Raw genomic sequence first — 23,192 nt, 5'->3', positions numbered from 1 at the left:
TATCTCGAGTATATATGTAGGACACAGAACTGCTCAAAACTTGGAAAGAGAAGCAAAGGGATGTCTTGTTGACTTACCATGACAAGATTTACTAATGAAACTGCATTCAAGCTGATGCCCCAGAGCCACATCACTCCAAACATGTTGACGATGATCATAGCAATAGTTATTGAAACCACAACAGCAGCCCATACTTCAAAACCAAGAAGCACAGTTGTCACCAAAAATATTGATCCCAAGGAGATGCAGAGGTTAAAGATAGCATCATGCACAATTGTCAAGTATTGTTCATAGAAGACATAAAACACACTGTGGAAAAGAGAGAGGTTGGCATTAGCTATCTTCCCTTTTGTATGCTAATATTAGATCAGCTTCTGTGCTAAGGATAAAGTAGCTCCCCCCTGACAGAAGTCACCAACAGAACCTGGCTTCTTTGTATCAGTGGAATGTCATGTAACAGCCAGCATTCTGTAGGAGTCAACTCCTCACTAATACCTCAAATAAAGATTGTGTCTCAAAGTCAGGGTAATTCCCATATTTCAATATAAGCAGCTACAGTAGATACCAGGAGGTAGGTCCTCAGATCCACTGTGATAAGTACAGGTAGGATCCTTTGATGCAAAGAGATCAGTATTTCAGATGTACAGATACCAACTCCAACACAATTTTAGTGTAGTAGTGTTATACTTGACATTGCTGCTGCATTTGCTTTACATTTAAATAACTTATTTGAAGTCAATACATTCACATCACAGCTTGCAACTACCCATGCCAATATATCTGCTTATGTTAGAACTATTGAACCCTACTATAAAAGCTAGGAAATGCCCAAAAATGGAGCCAGAGCTACCTTTGTAGTGAAGGATGTAAGTTAGTTATCGATTACAGTAAAAAGAGGCCAGTGCTACAAATGTAAATTTTGTCTTTCTGGTTTTACTAGAAATCCCCAAATCTCTGCATTACCTTCTGCTAGGCAAAACTCAGGTTTCTAAAATGTTATTAGCCAGCTCCTTTTCTGTGTTGCTCAAGTATTTGTCACCAAGGGAAGAAACATCTAATCATACCTGTAAGGAAACACCCGGTAGTTCTTCTCTTTGATGCCCATGGTTTCAGTAATGTTGTCTGCTATAATCCGAGCTTTCCTCATAGCATCAATAAAATCAGATGATGTTTTCAGTACAGTATGGTAAGTCATAAAGTAAGTGGCTCCAATGTCAGTTTTGTTGTTTATAAAGTTGACAGCAGAATTATAGGCAGCATGTCCTCTATAAAAACAGGGACATATTAGATACCAGTGTCAGCACCATTGAAATTTATTAGCTTTTATAATCTTATGGAATTATAGAATGGTTTGAGTTGCAAGGGAATATAAAGACAGTCTAGTTCCACCCCTGCCATGAGCAGGGACACCTTCCACTAGACTAAGGTTGCCCATATCCCATTGCACCTGGCCTTGAACACTCGCAGGGATGGGGCACAACTTCTCTGGGCAATCTGTTCCAGTGCCTCACCACCCTCATAGGAAAGAATTTCTTCCTAACATCTAATCTAAACCTACCCTCTTTCATCTTAAAGCCATTCCTCCTTGTTTATCACTACACCCCCTTGTAAAAAGTCCCTCTTCAGCTCTCTTGTAGGTGCCCTTTAGAGGGCTAACAGCTGGTAGCTGTTTCCAGCAGTTTCCAAAACTATACAAGCTTCAGAGCACAATACATTTCAAGATGGCACAGGATATTCTAGACCAGACTGACCATAGACATTGTCTCTCTGTACAGGGAAAAGCTGCTATTCCATTCAGTTGATGATGCATTTGTTCTTTTCAGAAAATACTACAGAACTGGTGACATGTCCATGTTTGTATGGCTTTTAGGAGGACATTAGATATCTAACCTTGCAGACAAAATCCAGAGCAAGTATCTTTGATGCACTGGTCTGAGCAAGGTCTATAGAATAAGGCTCTTACCCTTTGCCACATTTAGGATTAGGGTTGTCCGACAGGAACATTGGCAAAAAGGTCATGAAGTCTTTGCCCTGTGGTCTCTGCTTGCCTTCTTGAGTCAGTGGTCGACAACTAGTGCAGGATGGATCGCTGACTGAAGAAATATAGGATAAAAGTCAGCTACAGGATCAAGTATTCTTTTTCCTAACAGTAGTAACTTCTGACTTGCATTACTACAGGATGCAATTCCATAAAAAGCATTTTTACTGACGAACTAACTGATCCATCCTGAAATTCCATATAAGCTTCGTAGTCCTTAATTTTATTTATTGCTACTACTTTATTTATTGTTACTTTTATTTATTGCTGTCAGAGACCTCTTACTTGTGCATTTATCTTCATTAGATCTGATAAGAATTGCACCAAACTGAAGGACCTGAATAAAACCAAAGCACCAAGTTTGTGGGCTCTAAGAAAACCAACAGAAGGATCAAAATTTTTACAGCAAGTTACACTGGCTGTCTAGGTAGGCTGTTTCCAACCTGCAGCATTCCAGCAGAATATTTAAGCTCACTGGAACAGCAGTTCAAATAAATTAAGAGGGCAATTCAAGAGGTGCCTCCTTACAATAAGGAAAGGTATTCACTTGGCTCATACCATGAGCAAATTTTTTGGCTGTGAAATGTATAAACCAAGCTAATCCACTAGCAACTGGATGGATGCCAATACCTGAAGCATTGCAAAACTGCCCAGTGGTATTGTAGACTCTGCAACAGGACGACTGTGGCTTCACCCAGTCAAAGTAGTCATCAATCCAGGACGATGGGGCATAGCCTATCCTCGTGCTAATAAGAGTAACATAACATATCCATCATCAGTAATTTTGTGTTTCATTCCAGAACACGTCACTTGATCTCTCCTGTGCCACCTTATGCCATGTCAACTCATTCTTGTCAAATCTGCTCAGTCCTCCATATAGTCCCATGCTCTAGTACCCCATCCAAGAGCCATAGTGCTCAGGTAGCTCATAACACTGCAGCTAGCAAACAGCAGGAGCGTTTTCACTGCATCCAGTTCTACTGCCAAGCTCAGCTTTCCATTTCCCTGCCCACTCTGTTCCCCATCCTATTCCACACCCTGTTGGCTCAGTTTTCAAGCAAAGCTCCTCCTTCAGTTAGGCTGAAATGAACTACAGTAGAAGGAATTGGGAAAAGACTTCCTTGAGTTGTTAGCTGCAGAAAAAATTCCTGCTTAGCCTCCCTAGGCTAGCCTAGTTTATTCACCAGGTTTAGAAGCTGAGCATGCAGTCATTTTCCAGAACATCATAACCCTACTGAGAGGTTTTCACAAGTTTCTCTTACTACCATTCCAAGATTCCTTGAAGGATCAAGCCCCTTTTCCAAACCCAAGTACACCAATGTATCCCCCACCAGTCCAGACAGGTTTTATCCTCGCTCTAGAAGACTGTCACACAGCTGCTTCCAACCCCTTCCCTCCCAAGCCCACAACATAAAGCAAATACAACAGAATGTCAGTTTACAACCAACAGCTGAGCCTGAGCTAAATCAGGAGGATACACCAGTCAGCTACATCTCTTCCATGCAGCTATGCAGAGACAAGCATAAAAGACTTACTAGCTACCAATTTCCGCAGCATTGAAGACTTGCTGGACAAGTGAATCATTATTACATCCCATTCCACCACACACCATGTTCTGCCCTTCCAAAGAAGTGTAGTTGTGTCCTTCTTCTAGGACGAAGTAGACAGGGGGACCCGCATGCAGATATTTGCTGATGTGGCTGAAGTAATCTATTACATAGGAGTCCTTCAAGGGAAATTTTTCAGTTACTATTATGGAATGTTCAGGTAGCACAACAAGGTATCCAGGTTTCAATTCAGCCACAAACTGCTGAACAGTGACACGATCATAAGACTTACATCTGGCATTGAGAGAGACTGATCCAGTCCAATCTCTACATTGTGCATAACTGCAGCACTGAATGACAGGATACCCACAAACACTGCTATCTGCAAAAAAGCAAATCCATGGACGTGAGAACTGTACAGAAACAACAAGCAATAGGAGTCATTTGCTAAGCTAATAGGAACCATGCAAAGAGGCTCTAGTTTGAATATGCTAGCCAGGCTTAGTACAACAGTGCTAGTAAAATGTACTTAACTCCGAGGTCCCTTTGGAACTGTAAGGAAATTTATTCTTAGAAATCCGCAGTGAAAGATACAAATACCTTCTGTAAATAAGCACAGTAACCTTAAACTGAATCGCAGACTTGGCAACAACACTCTGGATTAATGCACTGTAGAAGCCAACACATGCTGATTTTTTTACATAGGCTAAAGTAATTTGATTGTCAGTAACACAACCCTTAAATCTGGGCTTTAGACAATCCATGATCAAGCCTCTATTCACTGAAATACTTCTGAAGTTACAAAAGCTTATTTCTATACTAATGCTGAAAATTAAATACTAGAAGCTTCATTTGTTTCACTGTACTGAAGATTTTTCTTCCCTGTTTAGGCCTTCAGGCTCACAGCTCTTTTGCTTAAGTTTAGATCACTGCTTACTTGAAATAGACTATACATACTACTATTGGTCTCATCCAATCCTTAAGCAGATATGGAGAAAACTGATTTTTGAAGAACAGAAATAACATGCTCTCAGAATGCTGGACTCCACCCGTTTCTTCACTGCTTTTGATGCAACACAGAATATCCAGTCTATTCCTCTGAAAAGGGATTAAATGCCAGAGTTAGTGCAGTTCTGCAGATGTATTCATCCCCACTACACTGCAGTTACAGCTGCACTTATACTCACCTCTTGACGCTTAATATCCAAGCCCAGGAGACTCACAAAGCAAGTGACTTGAAGAATAAAGTCTATGAGCACAGCCATTCCAGCAAACAGGGAGAACGTGTGAACCGCTGGCATCGTAGACAGTGTCCCTGGAGGAAGCGACCCAGTTTGTTAGGAGAGCTCCCTTCTCCTAGAAATGCACGAGTATTTTCTAGACAAACACCCAGTTTAAGTGGTAGCCTTACAGCAGGACAAAGGGCCTGTATTTTTGGAGCAAAAGAAAGAGCCCATACAAGCCTGGCTACAGCTGCTGTCTTTGACCTGTTTATCAGCACTGAGGCTGTGCAAAGGAGTGACTAGTTCTAAGATATTTCTCAATTCCAAAGTTAGGTGCAGACTGTAACACAGCAGTTAAGGAGTGCCGTCATGCAACATCTTGCTTCCATATTAAGCCATTCCAATGCAAGCTGATCCAACAGCAAATTACACTGCAGGTAAACAAAGCCATTACGAAAGAAGGCCAAATTATACTTGTAGGGTAACAACATAAGATTTACCTCTAAAACATATTGTAAAGTGAACCTCAAATGCACATCTGTCATAGGGGCATTTTTCCAAGCAGTGGAAGATGACTAAATGCAATGTAGGAGTTCATACACACTGATATTTGATCTATTCATAAGGTCAAATTTACTTGACAGTTATTGCAAGTCAGTAAAAACCTCTGCCTTTGCTGGAAAGTTTGACAAATTCAGAACGGGATCTTTTTAACTGTGCCAAATTCTTCAAGTACTCCAATGCCTATCCTCAGCAGAAGTCAAGTTTAACTTGATTATAACAACAAACAACTAAGTTAATCTGCCTCTACAAATTCTTTACTTTTATATTTTAGTTTTGCATTTATTCTTGCAACATGCAGTTTTGATAAGGCCCTTATCTTCAAATATTAAAGGAGTCTTACCAAGGAAGAATGCCACAGTCTCCGAAAGGGATGAGAGAAACATACCAGGTGCCACATCTCCCAAAACTCTGCCAATCTGTTGATCCAGAGTTTCACCCTGAAGGCGTTCATCTCTCTGTTTTAAGGCAAAAATGTATTATTAGGAATCATGCAATTGATAAAGCTATTTCATATGGCTTTAAAAAACCCACAACTTTAAAATATCCTAAACTCTCCTGTTGTTTTCACTGCATTAACAAGAGGTAGATAAACAGCTGAGACTCTCTAAAACAAGAGCAGCCTGAACATTACTTGTTGTCTTGCTTCAAATTTAAAATATAGTACTAAGTTTAGTACTTCAGATAAAACCACACACTTGACAGAGGCAGTGACAGTTTCAGTGGGTTATTGAAGCTGTCAAATTAAAAAGCTGATTATCCACTAAGACTTAGTGTCAGAAGTCCCTAGTCTTAAGCATGTAGTTTAGTTCATGACTACTGCTTACAATATGCTAAAATTACAAGTGATAAAAATACCAGTTGAGTTCTACAACTGTTTTGATATCAAGCAGCAGTAAGAAAAATGCAGAGACATAAATTGGGGTTTTTTTGTGAAGGTAGAATGTACACAGATTCTTGGCTCTCCTCCACTAGATATCTTGTGAGAGTCCAGAGCTGCTCAGATTGAGCTGAGCACCGGAGTGCAGGAGACTTCCTACTCCAAGCTTACAGACTTCAAAAATGACAGGCATTTTTAGAAGAGTCTGTATGAAAGAATAAATACCTGAAGTGTCTGAACCATAATGAAGATGTTGTCCACTCCAATAGCCAGCACCAAGAAAGGAATTACTTCTATCACAATCAGTGTCAGGGGGATTCCAAAGTAGCTGAAAATGCCTATAGAACATGCTACTGAGCTCAGTACAATCAGGATGCCTGCAATGCCCAGAGAGATCTTCGAATCCACCTAAAAAAGTTGTACTGAACATCAGCCAAACAAGCATCATCCCACAAAACAGATTATAGCAAAGGCAAAAGCCATATTCTTACATTTAGTCTACGTAGAGGAAAACTTTTCTGGGTTTTTTTGAAGATCCAAATATTAAAAAAAATAATCAACCTTGAAGCTACAAGTCCTAAAGCTGATATTAACTGAACATCTCAAGTGAAAGAACTTAGTTGAGACTATGAAGCACATATGAATTGTCTAATACAACAAGAACAATGCTCCTCCTAACTCCTGCCCAAGCAGGACTCAGTGCTCTAATACAAAACTGAACACCAGCATTCTGCAAAAACAGGTAAATCACTCAAAGCTATCGGCAAGCTCTAGCTTCAGTCTTTATAGCAATGAAAACTCTACACATACCAGCAGTCTTCTACAGCTCTGGATATGTCCCAAAGCTATGGAGATGTACACAAACATCACAAGATAGCTTATCAACACAACGCTAATATCACTGTTGCTTTCACGGTTGATCTCATCTTCAATACTCCGTTCAGCAGAAAATGATATAGTTAAGTTTGAATTATTATAGCTCTTCAGAAAGTTAATAAATCTAAAAAAAACAAAACCAAGAGGTCAGTCACACTTTAGAGGATAAAACATCTTCCACTAGAAATACTTGAAAATCAGTTGATGGCAAATTTACATCATCTGTGTGGCACTGTGGCCAGTACCACTGTGGTACTTTGAGGGACCACTCTCATTTTTAAAAGAGAGGTGCTGGCTACACATACCTACTCTATTCTAAGCACTAGAAGCACACTACACTGAAATACTTCCCATGTTCTCTCCAGAGTTTGAGGACAAACAGGTATCTTGCATGAGTTATTTCAAACTCTAAGTACAATTTTCCTCAAAGATAGACCTAGGAATACACACATGAAAGATGACTACAGCTTGCTTGCAGTACAATTTATTAGCCCTTGTTTCAGTTTCCCAACTTGAGAGGTGTTTGTGACACAGGCAGATACTTGTCATACTTTTATTTTATCACAATTTTCTAGTACAGTAGTTTTTATCTGAACTGACAGCCAGAGCAACTGGCCTGTGCAAGCTAGCTCTTCAAGGGGGAAAGGGGATGAAAGCCTTAGATGCTCACCTGGATGGCATTTTAAAAATTGAAGGTGAAGAACTACAGCATCAAGCTTGACCTTTCCACTCATGGTAAATGGTCCAGTAAATTAAGAGTCTACCTGTGTAATTCTAGCCACAATAAAATAGATCAAATCCTTTCTGAAGTTACTTATTGGCAAGTACTACTGGGCTAGATGATCACTAAGAGGACTAGAACCTATGTCTCAAAGCAAACGAAGTGTGCCAGACAAAGTGAAGGTCTTATGACCAGCACAGTCTGTTTTAACCAGTTTTTCTGCCTCTCAAAAGATCCCTGTAGTTATACTGAAAAAATGTCAGTACAGGTGTTTCTTGTTTATCTACATTTTAAGTCTTGTATGTATTTCAGAACACAGGGAGACTACTCACTCTTTTTCCCATGCCAAGGCTTTCATCAGCTTTTTTGAGTCATTGTAGTAGTTGTTCACAGGAAGAGTAATAACAAGAGCTGTAGCATTATTATAGTTATCATCTATAGAAGAAAAAAAAAGTTTGGCATTAAAAAATGGAACTTACATTCTATACATCTGTATAGCAGATACAGATAAGTTCAAAATTAGCATTGCCCAAAGCAATCCCATCCCTACAAATCCACTGAACCCCCCTGAGTTCTCAAACACACTACTGAAATAAGAACAGAAGCTGATAAGCATTCCAGATTGTATTCAAGAGTAATTATTCATTATTTAACATGCTCATGACACCCCAACATTAAATTGTTGCATGGTTAGACAAAGAGCTACTACATAACCACTGCTTATGACTTTCCATCAAATGAGAAATGTGGCCTCCTAAACACTGTACCTCTTGCATACTCAGATTTTACTCAAAGTAAATACAAATCCTCTACAATTTAATAAAGAAGTGCTTGCCTTTAAACACTATTTTAAATATATCAAACACAAATATACTACCAAGTTATGTTTAATTAGATAAATTGCTTGAACAAAATCCTGGCTTCAGAGTAATTATGAAAGAATTTCCTTTGTGAACATGTTAATCTATTCTTAACTGCTTTGTCAGACCAGTGACAGAACTTTATTCTAACTCAAAGCAAAATACACATATATCCCAGCACACCAACCTGAGTTACTTCAGGTCTTTATCTTTCGCCAAGCCCAAAGTAGACTGAACATCTGTCCTGTTGACAAGTGTGTTCCAGTTACACATTGCTTGCATTTTGCACTTCCACAGTAGTCTGCCTCCAATCCCAGCACTGGTCTACTGAAAACTTACTTTAAACACCCTTGCTTACTGAAAGTTTAGCAAAACTCCAGTTTCTCTGGAGTGCATTTAAACACCTGTTTAAATCAGAATGCACCTTTAGCACCAAGGACAGCACACAAGTATATCCTCTCAGACTTAAACTGCAATACTGAGGTTTGCCACTCACCATCATATCCTCCCAACACCAGCCATGGAAATACAGGTCCACCAAACGTTCCTAAGCAGGGATCGTGAAGCAAGCTCGTGTCATTCAGTGATGCTGGAGCCCTAAAGAGATCACCAGCAATAATTGTTAGCTTCTGCTTGACAGCTGAGGCACAGCACAAAACAGAAAAAAGCTCTTGTGCTACCACTGAAAATGAAGACAGAAACAAGACAAGACTGCTAGTGGTATGCTGCCCTCGTGCTACATTTGCTTTGAATCTTTGAACCATTTTAAAGGTATCTGCCTTATAGCCTTTAAGACAAGGAGTACCTTCTAACCAACTGAACTATAAACTAAAGTGAAAGCTTAGAAACTGATCTTCCGTTCAGAACTCTTCAGAGGCATTGAAAACATGTTTGTTTGTTTGAGGTAAACCAGTCAGCATCCATACCAAACCACGTTTAACTGGCAACTTGATTAAAAACCATGTAATTGTACTGCTTACCGAACACAGTATAAGAAGTGAGTGTGGTAATCAGCATAGACAAAGAACTCATCCCCAACAGTGTGATCCAGAACAGAATGGCTGTTCTGAAAGTAGTTGAGTACGCTCAGGATAGTGCAGTTGTTGTTGTAGGGAGCAAGAGGAGCCAGGCAAATGTCCTTCAGCATTACAGTCTCATTGTCATAAGAAGCAGTTATGTTGACAATAGCATCCTGCAAATCCAGTACCTTTAGAAAAAACAAACCATAGCTTAAGAGCAGCACGAGAAAGCACTTCCCTTGCAAGACAGAACTTAAGTGCAGCTATATTCCTGCAAGTTTCCAGAGACAGAGGCATATGTCAATAGAAGCACGTTACAAAACATTATTTCTGTGTTCATACTAAGAACTGGGACTTAAGCTTGCAAGTGTCTCACTAACAAAGGTTTTCAGCAAAAAGCTTTCATAGTAAGACTAGGACTTTTAATATGAACATCAAGTGACTGTTTTGATGGATACATAACATTGCAGATGGAAGCCAACTCCATGTGGTTATACCTGTTAAGTATGCTTAGGTCTTTGCTCTTGGAAAGTCCCAATTACCTGATGGAGAATATCTTTGGTAAGGGGAGGCCCAAAAGGTACATCATCTCCTGATGGGTAAGGTGAGTATGTCTCTGGGTGGCTCTTTGGTGCTTGAATAATAACTTGCTCAGTACGGAAGAAAGGCCCAAAGTGCATGTCAAAGTATTCCTTCTCCTTGCGGGCTTGGCTGCTTGGGGCTGACCAGAGATCTACAGGATTTGTAGTTGCTTTAATATATACAAAGCCTGAGCAGCACATTGCAATGAAGACCACAGAGAAGAGGATAACAGGACGTGGATTTCTGACACAGAAAGCCCCCCATGATGTGAATGTCATCCTCAGGCCATTCTCAAACCTTTCACCAAGCCTTTCACCACAGGTAATTTTTCCTGCAAGAGCAAGAAGTAAACAGTAAATGTTTGAGAAGTCAGTTAAGCAGCATTTTCTTGGAGCCCACTCAGAAAGATGAAATTTTATTCTAGCTCTGTTTGTAGGAAGCAGTAGAAGCTATGCCTCCAGTGACAGTCAGACCCTGGGACTAATCCCTGACTGAGGCCAAGGGGGCAGAAAACAGCTTGTACCTACACTGCCCCTTGTAATTAAGATTGTCTTTGACAGCAGTAGGTGTAGCAAATAAAGAAAGAAGCAGTTAAAAGATATATACGCAATAAAACAAGCTACCTCAGCTGCTACACAAGTTAAACTACAGTTCTTTCATAGGATACTTTAAATGGATACATGGATGAGTTAAAACATGACCAAACTGATTTTAGAATCATGCTGCCCTCCCCACACCCCTGCAACAAAGCCCTCCAGAACTTCCTTGGAGCTTAGCTAGATCCATGAAGTGTGTACCCAGGGCTTTCAGCACCCAGTACAGCAGGGGTAAGTACTACTCTAAAAGAAGAGATGCTGGTCAAAAGGCTGAAGGCTATCTAGGAACAGGCTTTTAGCCTAACAAAGCTAGAACTCCAGAGCCCATCCCTACAAAAGGGATGCACTTAAGCTGAATTTCTAACAAACTTATTACTCTTATCCAAGCCATACCATTGTCGCCGTGGGAATTCACAGAAAAGGCTACATTGCTGTCAATTGGGGTGTACTCCGAGACAAAGTGCCGCCTCCTGCAAGGCAAAAAGCTGTGTTATCCTGCTTGTCCTGAAAGGCATCTGTACTGTTTGTACAACAATCTCCAGCTTTATGATCCTCTGGAACAACATACAGCCATGTCAGCTGTCTTAATAAACTCTTCCAGCTTACATCAAGCACAGCTTCTTTATGCACATTTAGAATATCACTAGCATTAACAACAGAGAGAATATCTTCAAAGTGATCATTACTTGAAATTCGCAGGAGATTTTTACTTTAGAAATATGAACCAGGCATCTCAAACACACCTATCATTTCATAGTGCCCAGTAAGGTAAGGCTGCTGAACATGTTTCAAACTGTCATACCCACTATCCTTGTCCCTACAGAATTATTTCTTATTATAGAACAATTTTAGTTTCCTGGTCATAACTCAATCATAGAATCACAGAGTGGTTTGGGTTGGAAATAAACCTTAAAGATCATCTAGTTCCAACTCCTTTGCCATGAGCAGGGCCACCTTTCAATGATCAGTTTACTCAGAGCCCCATTGAGCCTGGCCTTGAACATGTCCAAGAACAGGGAGTCCACAACCTCTCAGGGCAACCTCTTCCACTGCCTCACCACACTTATAGCACAGAATTTGTTTTCAACATCTAATCCGCACCTATTCTCCTTCAGTTCAAGACCATTGCCCCTTGTCCTGTCACTACATACCCTTGTAAAAAATCCTGCTCCATCTGTCTTGTAGGCCCCCTTTGGGTACTGGAAGGTGCCGTGTAAGTAATCCCTAGAGCCTTTTCTTCTCCAGGCTGAACAGCCCCAACTCTCTCAGCCTGTCTTCACAGGAGAGGTGCTCCAGCCACGTGATCAAGGGTGATATGCTATAATTACTGGAAGCTCAGCTTTCATTTAGGTTTTTTTTTCAAAATAGGAAACTAGGAAAAAGTATTCATGACTTCATTTGCAATAGGGCAGTAATAGTTTTGTTATGAATGTGTGTTTTCCCAGACTTCTGCATACTTGCTTATGAAAGTTGAAGAACAGTGTATGTGATTCTGTAGCTAGGAAAGCGAAGACAGTTCTGCATCAACTAAACCAACTTCTGCAATCACTTTCTACCAGGTGGTTTTCACTGCTAGAACACTCCCTGTCAGCATATGTGGCATCTGCTATAGAACATGACTTTTGGCTGGCTGAATTAGTAAGGACATAAGAATCTGACCAGGGCAAAGAAGTTCTCAGGGATAAACAAGTGACTTGAAGAGCTCAGCATTTTGAATGCTTTACCTGTAACACCAGACTCCAAAAACCAGTGCAAAAAATATGAGAAGAAAGCCCATGTAGGAGATCCACATGATGACATACACAGCATCCAAGCCAAACAATAGCCAAGGAGGAGGCAGTGGAGGGGGTTGAGGTTTCGGACCACAAACAATTGAACAGTCCTGACAGCTGCATGGTCCTGTTGAATCATCCATGGACTCATTACAGCCTTTGGTAGCGTTATTCATAGGATTCATGCCAAGGACAGGAACATCTGTGACAAATCACAAGTTGCAGAGCCAGTTTACTACCAGGAAAAACTCAGACCTTCACAGTTAAGTGAGTTAACCCTTTATATGAAAGCCCCCAGCCCCTATAAAGCGTAACATTTCTTGGTCTTACAGATGAAGACTCCACTGCCTTTTCCACAGCAGGTCCCAACTGTTTACAGTTGGCTAATATATAAACAACTCGTCATGTCTATAACACTTCAGTCTGTAAAAGTAATAAGCACATACTCCTATCATCCCAGCAATGATTTGTCACCCCCCTTATCTGTTCACATTGTGAAATGTGCAACAATAATTTCCTTATAAAGAAATCCTCAAGGATGAGGGTACTGCCCGTTTCCCAAGGAATACAAGTAGCCAGTTTCCTAAGTGCAATCCATCATTAATGAGTTCTAGAGATTTATACAGTAAGAAGCCACATAGAAAAAAAAGCATGGTTTCCAAGCAGGAATCAAAAAACCAGATAAGTTAATCTCACATTGCTTTGAAAGCCTCTGACTGCAGACTTTCATTTGCTGGGCAGCTGTTTAAAAATCAGTGTTCTATCCACACAGCCTTTGACAGGAGCTTCAAAGGCAAGGACTATTCTAAGTTTCTTACCTGAAAAGATTGGAATTATGCTGAAAGGAGTTTGTCCATTGTCTTTACTGAACATGTACTCAATCCAGTTGGTTGCACTGCAGTCCTTGACATCCTTCCCACACAGCAACCCCAGTGCTTTAACATTGCTTGATGGAGCCTCCACATCTCTGCAGGCATTGTACATTGCTAGGAAGAGTCATTAAACCAATGTTATAATTTGAGTAAGCATTCCAAGTATTTCCAACATTACAGACTCCCCAAGTTCCAGGAACATACTTACAGCTTTCAAACAGAAACATCTTAGGATAGTGAACTAATGCTTTCAGTTGTATTTACAGTATTCAAGGTTGCAATGCTTTGTTACAGCTACCTTGCTCTGAGAAAGCCACTCAAATCTGCATTATGCTAGGACCTACTTTTCTGCTTGACAGGAAACATTACCTAATATTGTTTTCAGGGAAAGCTATGAAAAGCATTTAAGTACTTTCAACTTGTAGGCCATATTTGACTTTCAATTGTCTCAATTTTATTAAAGGTTACGGCAAAAAGCATAAAAAGACTGAAAGCTTGCTACAAAATCAAAATACAACCCAAATATTCTGTTCTCTAAAAACATCTGATTTTGACAATGGACTAGAACAATCCATTTCAAGACTGTCTCCTAGAGAACCACTGTAGTACACCATGTACAAACTTTATTATCATACTTGCCAGACTGTTTTAGTATCAGGTAGGCTTTGGACATTCAATACTTGGCAACAACTTTATTTTTGTGAAGTTAAAGTCATCAGGGTTATCAGCTATTAGCCATTTGTATAGATGTTCAGCGCCAGCTGAACCTTTAAAAACACTGTTAATTTAACAGTGTCAGTGTAATGTCCCTTGTCCAGGCAGAAGTTAAGTATTCCATAAGTTTTAAGGGGGACCTGCTGTTACCTATGTGAAGACTCAAACTTCAAAAAGGCAGTCAAAGAGATGTTTCTACCTCCCAATTCTTTCTGAAAAAGCACTGGTCTTGTTACCAAAACCCAAAGTAAATTAACACACTGTTTACTCACCATTTGCAAATCGATCTCCAATAAAGTACTCCAGCTCTGTAATGCTACTTCTGTTCTCTTTTAAAACGGGATCATAGTAAGGTATGGTGCTTGTAACATTCAAAAAGTCAGACTGACTTGGACTACAAGTCAGTTCACAGAAGAGGTTTATCAAGTTGTAAAAACACGATGGACATCTGGGTAGGAAAGTCAATGAACAGCAATCAGATTAAGAGGTAAAGGTGCTATGTAGGTCAAGTCAGATGTGCCTTGCAAACAAACATTCTGTTCAGTGACAGGACAAAATATTTAAGTTCTGTAAGCTTTTAGTAAGCACTACAACAATTGTTGTTGATGCTACAGACAAACAACTCTAAGCACCATAATTCACTAATTAAATTGTCTGCCTCAAAGAGGAGATTCAAATAATTTTACTAGAATCTGAAGAAAAACTTAGCTGATGCTAGCAGGAAGACTTCTTAACATCTTAGTTAGAACAAGACCAAATGGTACTTTATGTTACCCTCCTCTCAAGGTTTCATTAGATAAAGTAGTTTGAGACAAACTAAGGGAATGTTTATTCTACAGCTAAGTCAATCCAGAGTGCAAGTAGATGTTTCATGACAATACAGCCTGCTGCTCTAGATGAGCAAGTCATTCCAATAGTTTGCCCCAATAATCCTTTAAATGAAACCAACACTTTTTCTACAGTCTACTTGAAGACAAGTGGTTTGTTACTCTGTTACAAAGCTAGGTGTTTTGCCATTCATTAGCATACCTGGAGAGAAACTGCAGAGGCAGCTGCAAGCTATTTTTCAAAGTCTGAAGCTGATGAACATCACAGCAAGTGCTAACATTGCCAAAGAATAAACCTGGACAGAGTTCCTTAAAAAACCAAAAAAACAAACAACATTAAGATCAAGAGGAAAAGAAGAATAAGCATGTTTAAGACTTCAGAATCCATTACAATAATGGGCTGTGCTTCAGCATATTTCACAACACAGTAGCTGTTGCTGTGGGAGATGCATAGGAGAAAAACAGTCCAGCAAACAAGATTTTTGTTTAAAGACTGGAGAGAATAATCACTTCTTTCACTTCTTTTATTCAATGCAGCACTTCCTTTCGAAAAGCTCCTTCAGATATCTTTAGTCACCAGGGTCTATATATAGAGTGAGAACGGTATTTGAGAGCCTATTGGTAAGAGGACAACAACACACATTTATCCAAGTTGAAAGTATTCCTGCAGTTTATCCTCCTCCTGGATAGTATCAGATTTCAAAGTCTCAGAAGGCAAGCCACTAACCACAAAATCACCAATTACCTGGAAGAGCTACTTCATGTTCAGTTTACAGAGGAGACAACTGTATTTAACACAAGTATAACTGATAGTAGCATCCAAGAAATGTACATTAAGTCTTCAGAAACAATACACAACAGTAGTTACCTCAACTAAATATTTAATGAAGTCATTCCTGTCACCAGCCAAACCACTGTTTAACTCTGTAGTTATTTCACTCTTTAAAACTTTGAACTATCAGATACCAGAAGGCAAGCCTGGCAATATTATCCTGTGTCGTGCATGAAATACATAAACTCTATTCTGACTGATTTTGTTCACTCTGGTAGCTGAAGCCCAAGTTAGAAAATACAGTCTCACACTAGGCACAGCTACTTTTGTCCAAATTTGCTCCATTTGAACAAGAGTCAGTTAGCACCTTCCTTTATCAGGAATGATCATCTGAAGGAAAATAGTTTAGCCCTGTCCTTTAGAGATCAGAAGGGCATAACTGTGGAACATACATTTTGGGAGAGCCTTAAAAAAAGCAATCTGATTAAAGAGTAGTCAAACCAGTGAGGAAAATTCGCAGGAAAGTGAACAAGTCCTATATTTAAGGTTTTGTCTGCGATAGCCTCTAATCACATTTTGGAGACTTCAGGTATCTCTGAAAAGGAACTGAGGTAAATCACCTTCACCCAGTTGGACCTGAGAAATCAGAGATAATCTGTCTACTTTCTCATCAGGTTAGGATGAGAAGTCATAGCACAGGTCCAACAGAACTCAAAGAATTCTAAAGTGTTGGAGATTTTTTTAGCAGCAGACCTCCAAGAGAAGCTCACCTGCATTAAGTCATAGCCATCTTCTGGTAGTGCTTTTGGTGGTCCATCATAAGCACAGTTGTACCTCTTGTCTCCAGAAGCAACTCCACATTCTCCATACCAGACACACTTTTGTGGAAGTACCTAATCAACAAGATAAATGATTAACTGCAAGGAATAGTTGCCAAATACCTCAGCTATTGTAGAATTGATGTGCTACTACTCCAAAAGCCTCTTACAGTCCAGATTAGATAATTTCCTGCTAATTAAGTTATCAGTGTGTACTACATAAAACACCCATTAAGAAAAGCAGGTGTTTTTGACATGGTGCACATCAGCACTGATCTTCAGCTCAGCTCCCCACCCTCCCCTGACCATTACAGAAACAAGAAGTGCACTGCCTATAGTTAAGATCAAGCATAAGAGTTACTTAAGAAAAACCTAAATCAGTACCTGAAAAGCATCTTCAAGTACAAGGTGGTTTAGAAAAGAATTTGTTCATGCAAGACAACAAAATAATTTGGGGGTTAAACTGTCACATTAGAGCACATGACTCAGTGCACATGGAGAGAAACTCATTGTTTATGTGCAATTTCACTTCCTCCTGCCACCTTTTGATCCTTCCTGAAAACTCATTACAGTGACAGATTGAGCAAACAGCATAGAGAGGATTCTGAAATAGAACTTCATGGATCTGCACTTGCCACACATCTATTGTCACAGTCTCAAAGGACGCCTGCCATCACCACTTTCAAACCTAAGCATGGAACATTTAAATGGGATTATAGCGCTATGAAAAAAAGCTTAAAGATGTTTTAACTTAAGGGACTATTGATAATTCAGAAATTTGTTCTTTATTATGTACATAAAAGAAATTGAAAAAGGGCAGTGGCACCTTGAAACCCTTTTATCTTTGTTCAGTGATACTGACACTGAGATATCCAAGATACTAGCCAAAATATTTATTCTGAAAATTAAAACATTTAATGCAATAACAAGTTATTTACAGCAAAAGCTTTAAGACCACTCCAAGGTTTTCCTACCACCTGGGCTGCAAGCAGAAAGCAGACTGCACAAACATTTACTACACTTCTGCCAGCTCTGATCAGGGGTTTGCTTACTACAGTTTGAGAGATAACTGACCTATTTTGATCTCCTTAACAACCTTGACCCAGCATTTTTAGAGATACCATATGTGTATGCTGCAAGGACAGACTGCTGTGCTTTGTGCTTGACCATGAATAGTATTGTTTACTGACCAGAGAGGCCCCTGAAAGGCTGTATTCACAACACCCAAGAGCTACCCAGAATCACAGTGCTTCCATAACATCCATTTTTGTGCTGAACAACACTGACAGTTCTTCAAAAAGTACGTCAGTAGTTAGTTGTTTATCAGGGACAATAACCATCAACAATTTACTCAACCCAGAACTTGTTTCCTCTTTAACCTAACCAGGGCAACATAGGCTGACTCAAAGTTATTCATTGCAAGCCAGGTCTAAAAGTCAGTTTAAGTACCACTTATCTAGATCACCATTTCATTTGTCTGTTTTAGCAGTTCTTCTATCCAAAGTATTGCAAGTTGGAAAACACTCCTTAAGATTGCACTTTTAAACACTGAATGCTTAACACCAGCATAAGACAAAAAGTCAAACTTCCGTAACTCGTAGACAATTTCTCAAAACTACATTGTAAATCTGTGCATGCATCAAGTTAATCTAAGAAGTTTACACTATGATGCAAATGTAGAAGTCATCATCTTCAGCTCTGCTTCCTCACAGCCGTATGCCCCAGTTTTAATAGCAAACAATCTGCTAGCAGTGAAAATGGTTTTACTGTTTGTACCAGCATCAGAAGCAAATTGTCTCTTCACAAGGAAGCACAGATTCACTACTATTCCTGCAAAAGGGCAAAGAATTTGGAGCTGCTTCACACTGCCCATGAGAAAAGGATTAGTTATTTCTTCAGTATCAGGCTGGCTTCCACGTTTAGTCTAGAACAGTTTGTAATCATCCTTTCTATAAAACACTTTCTGTCCTTCATTAAGTTTTGTTATCTAACACTTCTTATTTTTTAAAACACAAATTCATCAACCTACTCTTTAGAGAAAGACTTCGCTTCTTCCAGAGTCAAAAGTATGGGAAAACTGGTAATGCAGTTAAACTTATCAGGGCACCTCTTGCATAGAAAAACTTGAGTAAATTTCAGCTACCACATCAACTGGACTGATAGTTCAGTTGTTTTAAAAACATTATCTGTATTTCAAGGCAGCAATTCCTTGGTTATAGCTACATGGATACAAAACAAAATACAATCTGTATTATGTCTATAAATTTACCTACAAGGCTTTCTGTCACCATTTTCAGCACAGAATATAAAACAACTTACTTGCACATGACACTTGGTGATGTACCAAAATGTATTCAGCTAAACAAAAGAAAAATAAAGCAAGACAAGCTTTGGCCTAGTATTAGTTTACATTTGAATTTGGATAAAGAATTTCAAATCATATTTCTGAAGTTCCACAAGAGTAAAACATACAATGGAAAAAACAACATTTGCCACTCAAACTTTCAGCCTGTTTAAGAAAAGCTGAACAGATCAGCTGCTTTAAACTACTAGAAGAGCACTTAGGCCAAGAACTGCAAGTCTGAATATTCTGTTTCAGTATTAACACCAAGAACGCAGTTTCAGAAACATCTTAAGATTTTACATTTATGTCATGACCTAGCAGGATTTCACTAATAAAAGTGTGAGTTTGTTCCCTGAACCAGTAAGCTTTGGGGATGCTTGATTTACAGTGGTTGAACCAAGTCAATAAGCCTAAAAACCACCAAATCATTAGACATCAACAGCCTAAAGTCAACACAACAGCCCTTGAGGACTAGCAAGTTAATAGCCTGCTTACCATTGAGTCAGCCACAAAATAACAGGAGAGGGCTCATCTCCCATGGTTGAGGCAGTATTCAGGGACACAAGTAACTACTCCACTACCACAGATAAGATATAGCTGATAGTTCTTCCCCTTGAAAACCCTCTAGTAAAAGCTAGATTAAGTTACAGACTAAGACAAGCACTTTGCTCTTTCCATTCTTTCAGAAGAACGCTCCTATGAGGGTAGGGTGGGATAGGGATGAGCAAGTGTGGTTGTAAATAAGCCATAGTTAACAAAGCTGCTGCTTGCAGAGTCAGACTTTTAGGTCACATAGTTGCTCACCTGGGTATTAAGTTTCTTAAGTGGGTAAAAGCCTAGCCCCAAAAGTAACAGAGAAATGCTATGTCGAACCCAGCTGCCTTCTAAACAAGGCAAAATACTTATAATACTCTGTAAGTAACACAAGACTCAGTTCATGGTTTTGGATTCTTTCTGAGTGTTTTCCTTTTAAGATCACATGACTAAGTACTTCATATATTAAAATGGGACTTTCCTAAGTATTTCATAAAGCAACAGCAACATAACCTTAGATTAAGGCTGTTCCTTCCTGCCTCTAGCACATCTTCGAAACCATCTGTCAGCACACTAACCCTCACCCTCAGTACATTCTCAGAGTTCAGAAAACTGTATTCCTATTTCTGGCAGACTTATTCTTCTTAGACTCTAGAAGAGAAATTTCACCTCAGGCCCTTATAAAGAACTTGCACATGAACAAGTATGGACATTCCACAAAAGTTCTGTTAGAGCTTTCTGGTTCCCAGGCATTATCATTCACTTGTAACAGAACTAGTGTTCCAACAGATCATAAACACCTTTACTTCAGCCCAAGTTTCTTCAACTATAGGTTGAAACAAACCGATAATTTTCGACACTTCCAGCAACTTTCGCCGCCACTACCACCAATGAATACATAGCTGTTATACAGACAAAGAACAATGATGATGCTGTACACAGAAACAGCAACTGTTTGTGGTCTTGCAAACGCCAGATGACAAGCGAACACTGTTTGGCTCTTCAAACTAAGATTACTAATGTATGGAAAAGGCAAGAGCATCAGATACAGCTGTTTCCCCTTCCTTCATCTAGGATGATGCATCTGGGATCTTGCAGGGCAAAAAGATCAATCCAGGAAAGAGCACACCCTTCCCCCACACTCCCTTTAATATCTGCTATTGTCGACTAGGTTGAGAGTTCTAAGGAAACACTCCACCACCCTTAATAAATGGGAAGACTGGTTTATGGAAACAGGTGACCAGTCAAGTTCACAGATGTGCCCCAGAAGTTGCATATTACCTCACAACCCTTCTTGCAGGGAGAAGGAGGTCCATGGACTAAAGGAAACTTTACAGGTTTAGTTCTTACTCTTTGCCTCTTTCAGTAACTTGTTCAGAGGCAGCCAATTCAGAGCCATGCTTTATCTGCCAAGCTCCTCCTGTTCCTTTCCTCATAGGCAGGAGACTGTTCCCTTTCAGATGGAAAAATCATTACTACTCCTGGTCAGGCAAAGCAAGCCACAGTTCTGGAGTTATCCAAGTACATTTCAGATGTCACAGTAAAGTCAAAGGCAAGTAGGAAGAGGAAGTTGCAATAATAGTAATAAAACAGTATCTGTGGAAACAAGCTGATGTTAGCTGACAAGGATGCATGCATGATCAGAAAGTGCAGGGTCCCTAACTAGCACCTGTCTGCAACTTAGTCCATCTGCACCAAAACAGCTCTGATGTCCTGCAGGTTAATAATAATAATGCACAACACCTGGATTGTTTTGGCTACTACCCAGCTAAGTACTATTCAGTTCTACCCGTCCTTCCCTTCAGTCATCTCTCCTCTTCTAAGGCAGCTTCCTCACTTTCCATCCAGAAAGGCTGAACAAGTCATTCCTGATTTTCCAGGAAGTAATTTAGGTGAAGTGGTTACTGTCTTGTTCTGGAGCTACACTGCCATCCCTAACAACGAAACTGCTCCACACAGGCATTTCAGAACTTTGTGTCCAAGGTCAGGTAACACCACACTGCAGGCCAGTGGGCAAGAGCAGCACTTGTCGTTAACATTTTCCCATGGGATTTCAGAAAATCAAATATATCCTGCAGCTTGGGATCCCAGCTTCTGATAGGAAACCCGTATCCAACCTTGATTAGCCAGTGGTTTAACAGCTTGTGATTTAGTATAATTATATAAAGATCAATTGCAATAGTGGCCATTAAGCACACAAATACCATCTAGTGCATTAGGACAGCCATAAGAAAACAAAATAGTAATGGATAGCTGGCACATATCTTGTACCATGCATTGTTCAGAGTGAAAGATACAGGCTGAACACTTCAAGTTCACTGTGAACACATATATAATGGAAGGATTGCAAACAGAAGTGTCACTCCAGTCCACCAACTGCTTTGAAACAGAAAAAACATGACATACGGCACTTCGGATTACAAACATCACAACTGAAAGCACAAAAACATTACATCACCAGTACACTTGAGGGAGAGAACAGGTTCACCTTCACAATGCTTCTCTTCTGCAAGCATCTAACACTATATAGGCTCAGCCTAACTGAAGGACTAGCTTGTCTTTGAAAGAAATCAAGGTCCTCTTTGTGAAGTGTCAGGCTGTAAATAAGAGTTAATGGCAAAATTCCCCAACAGAACCAGATTCTGCCTTCTTACAGTACACAACTGAGATCTGCATGGTTAAAGTAATTCTGTAAAGTTTACTTCGAGGGACCACAAAGCCTCTAAAAGGATTCCCCCTAAATATTTGGGGAACTTATTTCAAGTTCCTCTCGGTCAGTATCCTCCTGATAAGATTTCTTTACCAGCCTAGGACACACCTGATTGCTCCAAGATAGTATCTCCCTCCAAAAAACATTACATAAAGGTGCATTGGTTAGGTGTGAAGTACCATTACTTACTCACCTGAAGACTATGAGTCACTACTAACAACCACCTTCTCCAGTGGTAATAGAAGAATGAACTCCTAGTTTCATGTTCAAGCTCTTTAAAAGTGTTTTGAAGAGGATATTAGAACAGAAGAACCTCAGCACACACACAAGATAACAAACTCCTATATTTAAAAAGGGCTAATCATAAGACTCGACCTAGAAAGTATGTTTTCAGTGTAGGTAGAGAGGGGAAGAAAGCCAACCACTAAGGCTTACAAGACACTCCTTGTTTCTCCAGAGGAATGTGGAGTATCCCGCTCCTATCTTGCACTACAGCATAACAAAACATGACAGAGGAGTGAATGTTTTACCGTATTTTTCCCTAAAGCAGCAAGAAGTCCAGCATACTCTAGTCCTCAATTTTAAGGAAGCACGTAGTGTTACTACTACACACGAATAAACAGCAGCTCTCACTCCGCACAGACCATTACTTGCAAGGAGCTGTCACCTACGGCAACTTACACCCCAAGCAAAGCGAACCAGACACCGAGGACATCTGCAAGCCTCAGCCGAGCATGTGACTGCGTGGCCACTCACATGCACGGGGCATTGCATAACTAGGGCACGCCACGGGAACGCGGCATCCCGGGGGCGACCGCAGGGGACGGGGACTGGCCAGAGGCTGAAGTTCGGGGGTGCTCCCCGACAGGCCCGCTGTGCCACTGGCTGTCAGCCCCGTCCCGACGGGGACCAGGGGCACGGGAGAA

The 23,192-nt window shown here is 40.1% G+C and overlaps 1 protein-coding gene across 1 annotated transcript in view; it reads right to left on the bottom strand.

The window, feature by feature from the left end:
* Positions 1 to 23,192, bottom strand: part of NPC1 (NPC intracellular cholesterol transporter 1) — a 42,083-nt gene that overhangs the window by 3,849 nt on the left and 15,042 nt on the right. The window contains exons 3-23 of the mRNA XM_017738250.1: positions 16,631 to 16,754; positions 15,291 to 15,397; positions 14,534 to 14,709; positions 13,494 to 13,661; positions 12,628 to 12,877; positions 11,297 to 11,373; positions 10,268 to 10,638; positions 9,687 to 9,913; positions 9,203 to 9,303; positions 8,179 to 8,281; positions 7,060 to 7,249; positions 6,475 to 6,657; positions 5,713 to 5,827; positions 4,773 to 4,900; positions 4,543 to 4,683; positions 3,878 to 3,967; positions 3,574 to 3,764; positions 2,669 to 2,784; positions 1,964 to 2,093; positions 1,065 to 1,265; positions 78 to 309 (exon numbers count right to left, since the gene is read on the bottom strand). Coding sequence (XP_017593739.1) covers positions 78 to 309; positions 1,065 to 1,265; positions 1,964 to 2,093; positions 2,669 to 2,784; positions 3,574 to 3,764; positions 3,878 to 3,967; positions 4,543 to 4,683; positions 4,773 to 4,900; positions 5,713 to 5,827; positions 6,475 to 6,657; positions 7,060 to 7,249; positions 8,179 to 8,281; positions 9,203 to 9,303; positions 9,687 to 9,913; positions 10,268 to 10,638; positions 11,297 to 11,373; positions 12,628 to 12,877; positions 13,494 to 13,661; positions 14,534 to 14,709; positions 15,291 to 15,397; positions 16,631 to 16,754 — 3,421 coding nt within the window. The remainder of the gene's footprint in view (positions 1 to 77; positions 310 to 1,064; positions 1,266 to 1,963; positions 2,094 to 2,668; positions 2,785 to 3,573; positions 3,765 to 3,877; positions 3,968 to 4,542; positions 4,684 to 4,772; positions 4,901 to 5,712; positions 5,828 to 6,474; positions 6,658 to 7,059; positions 7,250 to 8,178; positions 8,282 to 9,202; positions 9,304 to 9,686; positions 9,914 to 10,267; positions 10,639 to 11,296; positions 11,374 to 12,627; positions 12,878 to 13,493; positions 13,662 to 14,533; positions 14,710 to 15,290; positions 15,398 to 16,630; positions 16,755 to 23,192) is intronic.

The sequence above is a fragment of the Corvus brachyrhynchos genome, unplaced genomic scaffold (assembly GCF_000691975.1).
Source record: "Corvus brachyrhynchos isolate BGI_N302 unplaced genomic scaffold, ASM69197v1 scaffold106, whole genome shotgun sequence".
NCBI lineage: Eukaryota > Metazoa > Chordata > Aves > Passeriformes > Corvidae > Corvus > Corvus brachyrhynchos.
Note: the sequence above shows the minus strand (reverse complement) of the source record. Positions and strands in the feature narration are given on the sequence as shown.